This window comes from Cnephaeus nilssonii (genome assembly GCF_951640355.1).
Source record: "Cnephaeus nilssonii genome assembly, chromosome: 11".
Taxonomy (NCBI): domain Eukaryota; kingdom Metazoa; phylum Chordata; class Mammalia; order Chiroptera; family Vespertilionidae; genus Cnephaeus; species Cnephaeus nilssonii.
The window spans coordinates 56,607,962-56,622,934 of NC_137082.1; the positions used below are offsets into that span (position 1 = coordinate 56,607,962).

Below are 14,973 nucleotides of genomic sequence, written 5' to 3' on the forward strand. Positions count from 1 at the left end.
AATATAACCTTTGGACTGGGCCTAAAGCAACATTGTATAGCAAACAACTGTTTGCAAAGCTAACAGGAAAGAGGACACATGACTACAGAACTGAAAACTAAAGGCATTTTTTAGAATGAGCATCACTATGTTAGCTTATCTGTACTCATAGAAATTCCTTCGGCCAGACCCCAGGAGTGAGCTCACCTACCGGTCAGGGCGTCTGCTCCCTGGTGGTCAGTGCATGTTATAGCAAGTGATTGAGCAGCCTTAGCATATCATTAGCATATTACGCTTTCATTGGTTGAATGGCGGGCTGGACGACCGAACACTTAGCATATTAGACTTTTATTATATAGGATTATATGAGATTAGTTATAAAGAACTCCTTTAGGACTGAGAAGCCTTAATTAGTTTCCAATATTGTCCCAGTTTAGCACAGGACTGACTCCTACAAAATCTGAATTTAACACAGTATTGAACAATTTTGTTTCTAAAATAAAACCATTATTTTCAATATCAACTACCACGTGACTTCTAGGTTTCTTATATTTTTACTCTTACTTTATAGGTCATAGTTCCTAAGAACAAGGACAATCTAACACATAGCCACATAACATATAACATAAGTAAAATTTAGAAAGGCTAACACTATATAATACTATTATCAAATATTCAGTCTGTGTTTTTATTTCACCAATTGTGATTCATTTTTAAAATACTAATATCAATATGAATTTTCATATTCATGTTCAAACATGAATGTGATAGCTCAATATTAGTAGTATGAATAAAGTGCTATAGGACAGTTAATCTATGTATTAGTTCATTCATTTATTCACCATTACTAAATAACAATATTTGAGAATATAGAAAAGTAAGTTCCATGGGTATAGATAAATCATTCCTTACCTTGAAGGTCTCACAGTCTATTGGTAGCTCTGGAAGTAGGCAGAAAATCACAAATAGAAGAATATGTTATGATAAGAGAAAAACATGTTATGGGCACCATTAACAGAAATGGGGAAATCAAGAGAAGATGTTTTGCAGATACTGAATTGGACTGTTTTGGTAGTATTCCACACAGGTGGAGACTTCCTTTGGGCGCTTGGACCTACAGATCTGTAGAGAGATTAAGGTTAGACCTATAAGTTTGGAAGATGCCATAGAGAGAAAAAAGTTGAAATCTTGGAGAGGATACATTTCTTAAAGGGGAGAATATAATAAATTGAGGACAGAAAATTAGAATGAAGACAGAGATCCAGAAAGTCCTGACATATAAACTCATATAAGAACTGATTTCTAATAAAATGTTTTTGACAGGTTATTTATTTATTAGAGGATTAGGTCATTGCAATTCATATGCTGGTGTACCTGGAAACTCTATAACCTATCTGGATTAGAGGATTTGAAAACAAACCATCCACACAGAAGTTTAAACTGGAAGTTAAAAAATCACTTTGACTTTTTTTTTTTTTTTCTGTTGAAATCATGATATGAATCACTATTTGAGAAGTGTTTTGCCTAAGATAGGTAACATCCGGTAGATTTGCCTCTAATTATTCTGTTACTAGAACTGCTGGCATGTGTATGTTTGAGACCTATTCCAGCACTATTGGATTCACCCGATGAAAAACACAAAGACCAGTTCAATCTAGGAGGCAATAAATTTTTCATGCTCATTATCATTTAGATTAGTCTCCTATAAAGGAATGGTTGCAGCATGACACATTTCAATGCTGAATAACACCTCATAGTTCTCGGGAGCTTACAGGAAGACTTAAATGCTCCAGGTGAAAGTGTAAAGATCTTCAATTTCATAGTAAAAGAGAAAATTTGTGAAAACGAGAGCCAGAGATCTGGTATAATTTATTGCCAGAAAACTTTCAGTTGCATCAATATTTTCATGGTTGCTAAGCCTTCATCATTCTTTGTGTGCCTTCCCACTGTTCTGATGGAAAAAGAAAAGCCTTCAAAGATGAAATATTTTATCAAATCTTTTATATTTTGACACCATTTTGGACTCATTTTAATACTTTATGTTGAAAAAGAAAGGACATCACATGTCTCCCTGCAAAATTAAAATGAAAACAGAGACGCAATTGCACTGGTTTTAGCAGTTTTGGCCAAATGAGGAACATTTGGGAGCCTCACAACAGAGGCCTGTACCTATGTCACCAGTGAGTGTCCTCAGGGACTTGATCAGGCGTCCTCAAACTACGGCCCTCGGGCCACATGCGGGTGTTTTTGCCGTTTTGTTTTTTTACTTCAAAATAAGGTATGTGCAGTGTGCATAGGAATTTGTTCATAGTTTTTTTTATAGTCCGGCCCTCCAACGGTCTGAGGGACAGTGAACCGGCCCCCTGTTTAAAAAGTTTGAGGACCCCAGGACTTGATTATTGGGAGGAGAAAGAATCAATTTATTGTAACATTCCTAGATCTTACATTTGAAATGGGAAATTCCCAATTCCTCTTCTTTTTCCAAAATGTTTAAGAAAAGTGTTGATAATGCCCCCAAAAGAGTATGATATACAAAGCTATTTTATAGCTATGTTTTACTTTTATTTTTAAAATAGCTTTTGACCTTTGGGTCTGGCTACCAGGCCTACAAACTTAAAACTCATTCTGCCTCCATGGAACCCATGCTCCCTTCTCTCAGGGGATTACCCAGCAAAGTCTGTGCATGTGGCGCACAGACACACGCACTCACATTAGATATATATGCCCAGGCCAGGGAATATGTAGCAGAAAAAAATGACCATATAGAAATGTGAGGGCTGAAATGGGGCAACCAAGAAACACTGCAGCCTTCCCCTAATATCAGATTGCATATTTTTAAAGTATAGAAACTTTATTCTTTTCACCGTAAAAGCTTCTGGCAGTGATAAGCGTGATTTCCAAGACTGTACATCACACCCGAAGAGCTCCAACTAATGTCCCCGCCTTTAGTTTCAGCGGAGCTCATTAGAACAACAATGCAAACCAGCTGTCCCCTGGTGTTTGGAGAAGAAATAGCCAATTAACTGGCCATCATCCACCTGGTTCCAGATTTTACCATCTCCTTATGATCCTGTGAGAGCAGCCAGTTTGCATGAATTCTAGTCATTAAATGCAAGCCAAGGGGTGAGGGGATGTGGGGAGGATGGGTATTCTCTGCAGTGGAAGGGGGGAGGTGAAAGGCCATCTAGAGCTTGGATATTCAGAGAGGCAGTAATGAATTAATTAAGCAGGCTATTGACTTTAAAACTGTTCCTTATTTTGTGTATTTTGAAGGCTAAAAATATATTGTTTTTATAAATGCAAACATACAACCATTTTGTAATGCATTTATTTGGATTTTTCTCTTTAGCATTTGTGATATTAAAAGTGTGAACCACACATCTATACTGTAATTAACCATATGCCTATATTGGAATATTTAAAATTCCACTGGAATTCATCATTAAGGCTTTAAAACACTTTGTGGGTTTCTCAAACATGATTAACTCAGGAATAAAAGCAATGACTAGAGCCCTAAAGTCATGATTATTTTATCCTTTGGAATAAAGCACATAATTGGTATCTGACCATTTAGTCCCTGGAATAAAACCTAATGATATGGCTCCTGGAAATGTTATAGGTCTACATCTTTCTTCTGGAGGAATATCACATTCTCAATAGAGTTGTCAATAAAATAATCATTCCTGAGCACTGCCAACTGAAAAACCTGTTGTATCACACTTTCCAATCTCTTAAAAAATCACATTTTAAAAATCCATTTTGTTGCAAGATGACCAATCTCATCTGATTTATAAGTCATGGCCTCAGAGGAAATACGGAATGTTTAGAGTTGAAGCCACGGATCAAATGTGCCAGGCTGGAAGCAGACACTTCCTGCATTCTGAGCAGTTTCCAAGATGTGCTTTGGAATGTGTCCATGTTTAAGTGATGGGCAGATGATCATTTACTTGACAGCCTGACTACGATATTTATTTTCCATTATAGGCTTATATTTTGGATTTACATAGACCTATCTATTCTTTCTCTCTGGCCAAGAAAGCATATATGCATCTGATTATTTAAAAAAATCTCCTTTTAAAAAACCATTTCATATTTTAATATAATTTCTTGAAATTTTACTTATCAAACTGATGTATTAAAATGGTCTCATTTTAAAATGGGGTTTTCACCTTCATCTCTCCCTTCATTCTTAGTAATGTTGCACTATATTGTAGAGAAAATATCAAGATTCCTCTGGCCTAAAAGTTGTCGTGGCCTGTAATGCACAAGTGGTAGAGTTTTTCATGAAGTATACTTAGTGGAGTTTCTTTGGATCACTTGAGGGTTGTGTATTTTAATCTCCATAAAATTTTAAAGTTAGTTATTTTCATTCTACCCACGACAAAAAGAAATAAAAAGCTTGTTGATCTTGTGTTTCTATGACCTTGAATAAGAATTTGAAGAAAACAAAGCTCCCCAAATTACAGTTGATACTGTTGTAATTAGCTAGTTATTAATAACTAGAGGCCCGGTGCATGAAATTCATGCATGGTAGGGTCCCTAGGCCTGGCCGACAATCAGGGCCAATCTGTGGGGTGATCGTCGGTGTGATCAGGACCCCTGCTCGCAACTGCCTTGGCTGGACTGATGCTGCCTGCTTGCCGGCCCCACTCCCCACCACCACTGGTCAGGGCCTGCGGCCTGGGGCCAGCTCCTGTGTTGAGCATCTGCCCCCTGGGGGTCAGTGTGCATCACAGCATCAGTCAGTCGATTTGCATATTAGGGTTTTATATGATAGATAGGAAAGGACCAAAGGGGGAAGCCAGACATAGGTATGTCATTCGGGCAGCTTCACCAGGAAGATGCAACTTCACATTCCCTAGGGAACCACCCACCCATTCCCTGTAAAACACTGGGGGAAGGGATCTAGATCTGAAGATAGAAATGAATATGATGATCCTAAAATATCTTGTTATGAAGGAAGGCATGGAAGTTACCAAAGACTATTGGGGTTGGGTCAAAAGAACTCAGAAGTCAACATGCAGAACCTTTTAGCAAGTTGGACCATTTGTTCAACAATCAGCTAAAAACATCAATGAATTAAAGCACATCAAGTATGTTTAAATTCATGAGTTTATAATTATACCCTGGAAAAAAATTAAGTCACTTCTGAAGAATGCTAGGAAATGACCTAATTATTTGAAAAACTATAATCATTAAATAGAAAAAATCAGGCATTCATTCTCTCTTTGTTGTCTGTCCCAAATAGTAATCAAATAGTTGATGAAGGAAAACTTCTCTTTTACAGAAATATTCCAGCTAATAAATGGAAAAGGAATGATAGGATATCACCAATTTGTAATTCCTAATAATTTATGAGTGTAGCAATGATCATAAATGGCTGCTAACCTCATAAGAAAGACCACCAGACTTTGAATCTTTCATAGAAATACCACCATCTCTGAAGTTTCTTTATCCTTCCCATACCCCACCTCAAAAACAAAGCAAAACAAAACTCTGAATCTGATCAAGCCTCAATAGCTAATCGAGAAAATTGCAAGAAATGAAAGAGAAGGAACAACATCACAAAGATAAAATCAAGGCTATGAAAAACTCTACAAGGCAAATGATCTAATTTCTTCAATAAATTATTGCATGAAAAATAATAGAGGGAACCTATAAGCAAAGATATATAAGAGACATATCAACCAGTCACAATAGATAAAACTTATTTGGATCTCAATTCAAATAAGCCAACTATATGCCAAAAGCAAAACTAAGAACATATAAAACATAAAAATGTTGAGAGAGGGAAATGCCAACACTGATTGGATATGTGATGATATTGTGATATTAAGGAATTATTTTTTAATTTAGGTGTGATAATAGTAATGTGGTTTTTTAAAAGGAGTTTTTATTTTTTAGAGACACATGCAATATGAAATATGATGTTTGAGATTTGTTTCAAAATAATCCGACGGAGAGAGTAGGAGAGGGTAAGATGGACAAGATTGGCTCAGAGTTGAAAATTGTTAAAACTGGTGATGAATTCATTAAGGTTTGTTTTTCTATTCTCTCTACTTTAGAATATGTTTGAAATTTTCATAAATAAAGTATTCTGCAAATTCATGGTTAAAACTTGAAGATTTCAGAAAAGTAAAAGAAGAAAATGTAAATTATCCATAAACCCACCCTGCAGGGATAATCACTATCATTTTACACTACATCTGTCTAGCCTTTTAAATACATAATAGAAGTCCTGCTGTGGATATTGTTTTGTATCTGCTTTTTTCACTTAAATCGTATATATTTTTCCTTGTCATTAAAAATTCTAAAATATTATTCTAATAGTTGCATTAGTATTTTAGTTCCTAACATTTATTTAATCAAAACTCTATTTTTGCTACTAAAAATTTTGCTACTATAAACGTCCTTGAAAATATTTTGGGGTACTATTCATTTTTTAAAAGTAGAGTTAGTCATTAAAATAATATATTTTCAGAATATAAACATTTTATTATATACTGCCAAACTGCTAGAAAGGTTATATTCATTTATGTTCCTACTAGTAGTGAGATAGAATTCCCCTTTTCCCAAAACCTTACTCATACTCTTTTGAAAGCATTTAATTTTCCCTACTTAATGAAGAATATTAAGTTAAAAATAATAATTGATAAGTGTGGTGGAATCACAGACCTACTAGTATATCTGAATCCTGTTAGCTGTGACATTGTGAGAGTTACTTAACATCTCTGGGTCTAGAAAAAGAACAATATTGGGAGGTCACTACCATCGAATAAGATAATAAATATAATGATATATTATCTGTACATTGCTTAGCACAGTGCATGGCTTAGTAAATGTTAGCCACAACCATCATCATTATCATTATTATTACATATTGCCTTCTTATAAAATGAAATTTATAGTTTTGGGGACAGCTGTTTTCCTTTTCATGAAGAGGCCTTTTTACTTGCTTCTGCATTTGAGTCTGTATTTAAGGTAGAGTAAGGATGCTTTTGGTTGCAAGTAACAGAAATTCCAAGTCAAATTGACAGAGCTGCAGCACTCAGAGATAAAAGGAACTCAAAAGACATGGTCTGACTCTGTTCTCAGTGATTCCCTGGGCTCTGTCCTTCTCTGACTTCTGTTTTCAAACGCATACTGATGTCCCCAGAATAAGGCAACTTTCAACAGCAACTAAATCTACATTCTTATTCCTTCACTTCCAGGTGAAAAAGCAAGAGTCCCTACTACCCACTATCCTTCAATTAGATCCTGAGATGTATACTGATTTGGAAAACTGTTTTATTTATTTATTTACAAATTTTTTTGGGGGGGGGACTTGATAAGCTGATTTTCAAAGTAAAGGGCCAAGACAAAACACATTATTGAATAAAGACAAGGTAGGAGTTGTGTAAGAGGAACAGAATTAAGAGGCCCCAAACAGATCTATACATATGGACACTTGCTACACAACGAGGTGGCCTGCAAATCAGTAAGAAAAGAACAAACTTGTTCATGAATGGTGCTGATAAAATTAAGCATCTATGTAGGAAAATTAAAATTGCACACCTATCTCACATCATACACAATAGTCAATTCCAGGTGAAATTGACCTAAGTATAAAAGGAAAAACTATAAAATGTTTACAAGATACTAATAGGAAAGCATAGTCAAGACCTTGGAACAGGAAAGAATTTCTTAATTAAGAAACAAAGAGCACTTAATCATAATAGAAATGATTCATAAGTCTGCTTACTTAGGAATTTAAAATGTTCTATTCATCAAAAGATACTTGCTGTAGACCAAGGACTGGTTTCCAAACCACACAAATTGCACAAATAAACAACATAAAGACATCTAACCGAGTAAGAAATGAACAAGATACTTGAACAGGAACTTCACAAAAGATGAAAATCAGCCCAGCTGGTGTGGCTCAGAGGTTGAGTGTCTACACAGGAACTAAGAGGTCACTGGTTCAATCCCAGTCAGGGCACATGCCCAGGTTTAGGGCTCCATCCCCAGTGTGGGGAAGCCAATCAATGATTCTCTCTCATCATTGATGTTCCTATCTCTCTCTCCTGCCTTCCTCTCTGAAATCAATTATATATATATATTTAAAGATTAAATCAAGTGTTCCCCTCATTAGTAATCAAGGAAAAGCAAATTAAAATTGATGCCACCATTACATACCAGATGTAAAGTGTTACAAGATGAGCATATCAAGTGTGGGGGTGGGAGTATAAATCGAATCAACTGCTCTGGAAAATGGTTTGGCTTTATCTGGAAACTAGTGACCTGGTGCATGGATTCATGCACATTGAAAGGAAATTAACTAGAAGGTGGCCGGTGGGGCAGGACTGGGCAAGACAGGCCGGACACACCCTGAAGCCAACCTCCCGTAGTCCTTCCCCTGCATCTGTGGAGTGAGCAGGGTCCCTCTGGCAGGTGGGGTCCCTTGGCCTGGCCTGCAGGGATTTGGGCCAAGACCAGCTCTCCGACATCCCCCAAGGATCCCGGGCGTGCAAGAGGGCACTGTGCAAAGTTGCTACCATACAGTGTGTGGAATGCAAACACAAGTGTGTGGTAAACCAGATTCAGGGCCCACAGTGCCCCAGCAACAACACAACCCACAGCCAATGGTGAAATCATGCAGCCCCATGAGGAATTGGGTTCCCTCCTCTGTGGATTCGGGGTACATCACCCGAGAACCACCACCGCCAAGTCACTGCAGCTTGGCAGCTCCTGCGCTAAGCATCTCCCCCCTGATGGTCACTGTGCATCATAGCAACTGGTCAGACAGCAGGAGGGACACTTAGCATACTAGCCTTTTATCTATAGAAAGATCCACATACCTGTAGTCCACCCCTAATGTATACAGAAAGTGCAGAAATATTCAATACCATATTATTTAATAGAATAATCCCAAATTGAAAAGTGTAAATGTTCAACAGCAGAACAGATCAAGTCTTGGACAAATTAGCCATTACCCTCTGCAATAAAAATAAGCAAATAATAATATCTAATACTTATAGAGCACGTATTATATGCTAAATACTCTTCTAGGTTTTTAATATACAATCATCACAAATACTAATACAGATTTTACTCTATATGTACTATACTAGGTACTGTTCTAAGCAGGCTTAATAAAGAGGTACAATTACTATCTCCAATTTTCAAATGGGAAGAAATTGAGGTCAAGAAGTTAGCTAACTTGCTCAAATTACAGAACTAGTTAGTTGTAAAGTTGGGAGCCTGCCTTCATGGAGCAGAACCACTATACATGGGTCTAAGACAGAACCTTAAGAAAAACAAACAGATAAGGAGTTAATAAGGCTGTGGAATTAAAGAATGAGAGAGAGAGAGAGAGAAGCGGGGGTGGGGGTGTGGGGGGCGGGGTAGGGGTAGGGGTGGGGGGGAGGCAGGCATGCAAAAGTCCATTGTGGCTTCCAGTTATCTCAGAGGGAGGCTTAAGAAACTTGGAGCAGCCCTAACCGGTTTGGCTCAGTGGATAGAGCATTGGCCTGCAGACTGAAGGGTTCCAGGTTTGATTCCGGTCAAGAGCATGTAACTTGGTTGTGGGCACATCCCCAGTGGGAGGTGTGCAGGAGGCAGCTGATCAATGTTTCTGACTCTCTATCTCTCTCTCTTCCTCTCTGTAAAAAAAAAATCAATAAAATATATATTTTAAAAAAAGAAACCTGGAGCAGACATTTGTTTTTAATAACAGCTTTATTGAGATAGAATTCACATACTATAAAATCCATTTTAAAATGTACAATTCAATGGTCCTGGCCCTGGTCTGGGCTTGGGCAGGAGGCAACCAGTTGAGGTGTTTCCCTCTCTCTTCCACTCTCTCTAAAATTCAATGGGAAAATATCCTCAGGTGAGGATTAAAAAAAAAGAGGAAGGGAAGGAAGGAGGGAGGGAGGGAGGGAGGGAGGAAAAAAAGAGAAGGAAAAAAAAAACACACAAGAAGGTGGGTCATCTAATCTGGTCAGGTCAAATCTTCAAAGTGCTTGCAGGCTGCTCCTCCCAGGGGGTAGGGCCTGAAGGTTCTCCAGCATCTCCAGGAAGGCCTGTGGCGAAGGCGCCTCCACATTCCGGAAGGTGTCCTGGACTCTGCGGTACAGGATGAAGCATTTCCGCTCCAGACAGAGGAACCCGAACTGGTTCTCATCGAACAGGATGAAGATTCCAGGGAAGCGATGGGGGTACGCGGAGCCACAGACGTTAACAATGTCCACGCCATAGAAACACATCCTGCAGGCTCGGGGGTAGTTCTGGTCTCTGGAGTGCACGCCCTCAGGCAGAGCAAAGCTGTGGGCGGGCTGCTCCTCCAAAGCTGCAGCCCCGGAGCCCCCGACGCTGGGCTGGGCAGGGCTGTCCTCAGGCCCGTCTTCTTCCTCCTGCAGCTCCTGGATCACCTGCTCGTGGAGCGCCTGGACGATGCGGGAGAGCACGTTGAAGTTGCGGAGGATCTCGGCATTTCGCAGCTGGATGCGGTGCCTGAGGTGGATCTCTAACGTCTCCTTCCAGGCAGGGATGCCGGGGTCTCCCGCGATCTTCGTGGCCCTGGCATACTTCCCATGGAAGCTGAGCATGGCAATCTTTAGTCTGTAGGCATCGTAGGTGCCTTTGAAGAGGCCTGGCCGGATGAGGTCGTCCGGGTGGCTGGGCGGGAGGTAGATGCGGCGGTAGGTCAGGCAGTCAGAATGACGGTAGCTGAACCACTGCGCGTGCTGCAGCACCAGCCCCCTTGCTTCACTCACCCACTTGGGTAAATGCTTTTGGCTACACCCAGACATGCTGTGGTTGCACTTGATGGTGAACCCATCCTTCTGGATCCGCAGGTGGCAGCGGTGGGGCCTACTGTAGTGGCCGCTGTGGGGCCTACTGTAGCCTTCCATGCACTCCACCGTGGCCGACTTCCTCTCCGTCAGGCGGATTCTAAACGAGGGCTTCAGTTGCATCGGGCCATCCACCTGGAGGTAATGGGGAGGCAGGTACTTCCAACCAGTAATGCATAAGCCGTCCACCGCTACGTTCAGCAGTTCTCTATAGGGCTCAGTAGCTAGCTGCCACAAGCCCAAAATGTGCCTGTATGGGTGGAGCAGCTGCGTATAGACTTCCCGGCAAGACACACCCATCACCTCCAGGTTCCGAAAGTTTTCACCAAGGCCGTACTCCTCCCGGCAGCGCCGTCTCCAGATGCTGTCGGTGTGCAGGATGCTGTGGAATCTGGTGCAGGCCTGGGCCAGGCTGGGCAGGTCGGTGCCGGGGAGCGAGGCGAAGATCTCCACCAGCATCTCCACCGGCAGGTCCTGCAGCGAGCAGCGCGGGGGCGGCGAGGGCGGCCTGGGGCTCGCGATCCCTCCACTCCCCGCACAGCACAGCGCTGCCGCGTCCGCCTCCACGTGCTTCTCTGCCGGGGCCGCCGTCTCAGCTGGGCCCTGGCGCTGCTGATGACACCCGCATCCCCGCGAAGAGCACACGCCGCTGAGGAAAGCGCACCGCTCCATGCCTCTTCGCCGAACAGCCAACCGTATCCTGAACCGCGGTAGGTAGCTGAGCTTTAAACTGGCACCTTCCCGCCTAAGAGTCCAGCCACGCCCCCCAGGGCCTAGCCACGCCCCCTCAGAAAGGAGCCAATTGTAGGACTTTAGCTACACTTCCCAAAGAAACCCGTAACCATTAACAGTCGCCTCCCTTTCCCAGTGCCCCCTCCCTGTCCTCCCACCCTAGCCCCAGGCAGTCACTAATCTGCCTTCTGTAAGGGTATGCCTCCAGGGGAATGCCTATCGGGGACATTTCACATAAATGCAGTCCTACTATCTGGTCTTTTGTGACGGGCTTCTTTTACTTAGCATAACATTTTCAAGTTTTATGTATGTTATATTCTAGTGTATGGGCATACCACATTTTGTTTACCCATTCATCAGTTGATGAATTTTGGGTTGTTTGCAGTTTGAGGCCCTTATGAATAAAGCTGCTGTGAACATTGTGTACACGTTTTTGTGTGAACATGTTTCCATTTCTTTTGGGTATGTACCTAGAAGTGGAACTTCTGGGTCATATGGTAACTCTATGCTTAGCACGTAGAGGAACTGCCAAAAACGTTTTCCAACGTGGCCCCATTATTTTACATTTCCACCAGCAATGTACGAGGGATCCAGTTTTTAAACATTCTCACGAATGCTTTTTACAAATATATATTATAGCCATCCTTGTGAGTGTTGAGTGGTATTTTATTATAATTTAGAGCAGAGTTCTTGACTGTAGGTTGACTTGACCTTGAACTCCATAAGGGAAATCTCTTCTATCCTCAGCCTTCACCCAGCCTCAGCTCACTTTACTCTGTATCCTTGTTTTTGCTGGATGCTTACCAAAAATTGCTAGAGAAAGTCAGGATGTTAAAGTGAGAAAATCAACATTTATTTATATTAGGATAAAGACCCAAATCCCTAATAAGGTCTACAGGACTCTTTGTGAGCTGGCTCAGTGTAGTGTCCCTCTACCCTGCTCTTAGGCTTCTGTTTCAGTCATGATGGCCTTCTTGTAGTTGATCAAACACATCACTCTTCCCCTTAATTAGGGGCCTTTATTTTTCTCCGAGTTAATTTTAACTGGTCAATAGATTGCACCTTAAGTATCACTTTAAATGGTACTTAGATGAAGTCTCCTCATCCCTCTAGTATAAAGAGATTATGCATCTCTATCAGAGTTACAATTTTACATTTATTTTTGTGGTTATACATTTGCTGTCATTTGGATGAAAACACAGACTCTAAGTGTTTCTGTTTTTCCCTCTGTACTCACTCAACAACTGTACTGTGTTTTGTTTTTTGTTTTTAAATATATTTTATTGATTTTTTACAGAGAGGAAGGGAAAGGGACAGAGAGCCAGAAACATCGATGAGAGAGAAACATCGACCAGCCGCCTCCTGCACACCCCCCACGGGGGATGTGCCCGCAACCAATGTACATGCCCCTGACCGGAATCGAACCCGGGACCCTTCAGTCCGCAGACCGACGCTCAATCCACTGAGCCAAACCGGTTTCGGCAACAACTGTGCTGTGTTCAATAAATATGGAGTAAGCATAGTAAATAAGTCATAAGTGGCACTTTTATTAGTAGTAACTCCTGAAGCAAATTATATTTATTCATCTCCAACTATTAGAAATGTTTCTTTATATTGAAGTGAAATATCTTTTCCTACTTTTGTTCCTTGGGGTTATACAAAGTAAATTGATTTCCAGTGTGGTGTTGTGAAATATAGACTAGTGTAGTAGAGAGAGCATTGCTTTGGAGTAAGATTTAGTTGAAGCTACCATAATTGCGGGCTTACTATGTGCTTGACACCAAGCTTGTCTGTAAAGTGAGAATAACAATTGCTTTACCCTATTCAATTTAAAAGGTATTTGTTGAGCACAAATTGTGTTCCATACAGAGCATTAATATTTGGGCTAAAAGATGAATAACATATGGTACATATACTTGAGGAGTTTATAGTTTATTGGAGAAGTACAAGAAAATATCTTAGGTGGAATTTTGGTTAGGAATATAGTTTACTAAGGAACTGACTTGATTTTTCCCATTCTCATAGTAATAATAAACATTCAGGGATGTATTGGGATTCAGATTATTTCTAGTTTCTTGCCCCAGGTAAAGAGACAGGTATGTAGCCAGAGCTTCCAGAATAGTTGTGACCCAGAAAAGTATAAAGTTCCCCTGATGATAGGGTTGGTGGATGAAATTCTTGGAAGAATCCCAAGTTGTATCATTGGCCACTGGAGTCTTTGTTGGGGACTCATGGGCATGGAAACCTGCTTGCTCCCTTCCCTCCCACCACCTAGAACTGAACTGTGCTCCTGTCCTATGTAGTCTTCTGTGTGCACAGGATTGTTTTCCTTCACATAATTAGACTAATTTTTTAAGAAAAATATGTTTTTATTGATTTCAGAGAGAGGAAGGGAGAGGAAGAGAGAGAGACATCAATGATGACAGAGAATCAGCAATTGGCTGCTTCCTGCATGCTCCCTACTGGGGATCAAGCCCACAACCTGGGCATGTGCCTCAATCAGGAATCAAACTGTGACCTCTTGGTCATGGGTGGACACTCAACCACTGAGCTATATGGACAGGACTAGACTAATTTTTATCCTTTGACTGTGTCTGATGGTATCTTCCTATTATTCCCGTATTCCTTGCATCAACCACATAAGGAGATGCACACATACTTTAATCATTTAAATATATGAGGTAAGTGATATAATGGGGAACTCGCATGTGCTGCAATGGGAATATAAATTGGTACAACTTTTTTGAAAACTGGAATTGCCTACTAAATTTGAGCATTTGCATTTTTATGACGCTGCATTTTCATATTTAGCTATATACCTAGCAGAAGTGTGTCCATATGTTCACCAAAAGATATGCACGAGAATATTCATAGCCGCATTATTTGTTTTAGCCCCAAATTTGAAACTACCCAAATGACCATCAATACTAGACTTGATAAATTTGTGCTGTATTCATACACTGAAATGCTATAGAGCAACGAGAACAATTTACAACAACAAACTATAATATGGATGACTTTCACTGGATAAAATACATAACAGGCAAAACCAACTAGGTGTTAGAAGTCAGGGTAATGACTACTCTTGCTGGGACTAATTCTTACAAGGGAGCACAGGGTGGCATTCCTGAGATGCTGATTATCTGTTTGTTTTTTTAAAATCTGGGTGCAAGGTAGTTTGTGAAAATTCATTGCACTTTACACTTATGGCCTGTGCATTACCTTATGTGATTTTATATTTCAATCTGAAGCTTTAAAGGAGTTGGTTCTATTTTTTCTTATTGAACTCAGTAATCCTAAAAGCAGCTTTGGTTACAGGAGTAAAATATGGAAATGTACCATGTAGGAAGGAAGCTGTCCTGTTACACATTGTAAATTGGCACTTGGTCTGAAAAACAATTGTCAAGCTAGTAGGGGGCATCTTTGA

General features: G+C 40.4%; 1 protein-coding gene across 1 annotated transcript; it reads right to left on the minus strand.

Annotated features, from left to right (window-relative positions):
• Positions 1–9,974: 9,974 nt before the first annotated feature.
• Positions 9,975–11,486, minus strand: LOC307107714 (F-box only protein 31-like; the record flags this gene model as incomplete). The annotated part of the gene is made up of 1 exon (XM_079785144.1): positions 9,975–11,486. One exon carries the CDS (start codon positions 11,484–11,486, stop codon positions 9,975–9,977), a length of 1,512 nt encoding a protein of 503 aa, XP_079641270.1.
• Between the last annotated feature and the right edge of the window lie 3,487 nt (positions 11,487–14,973).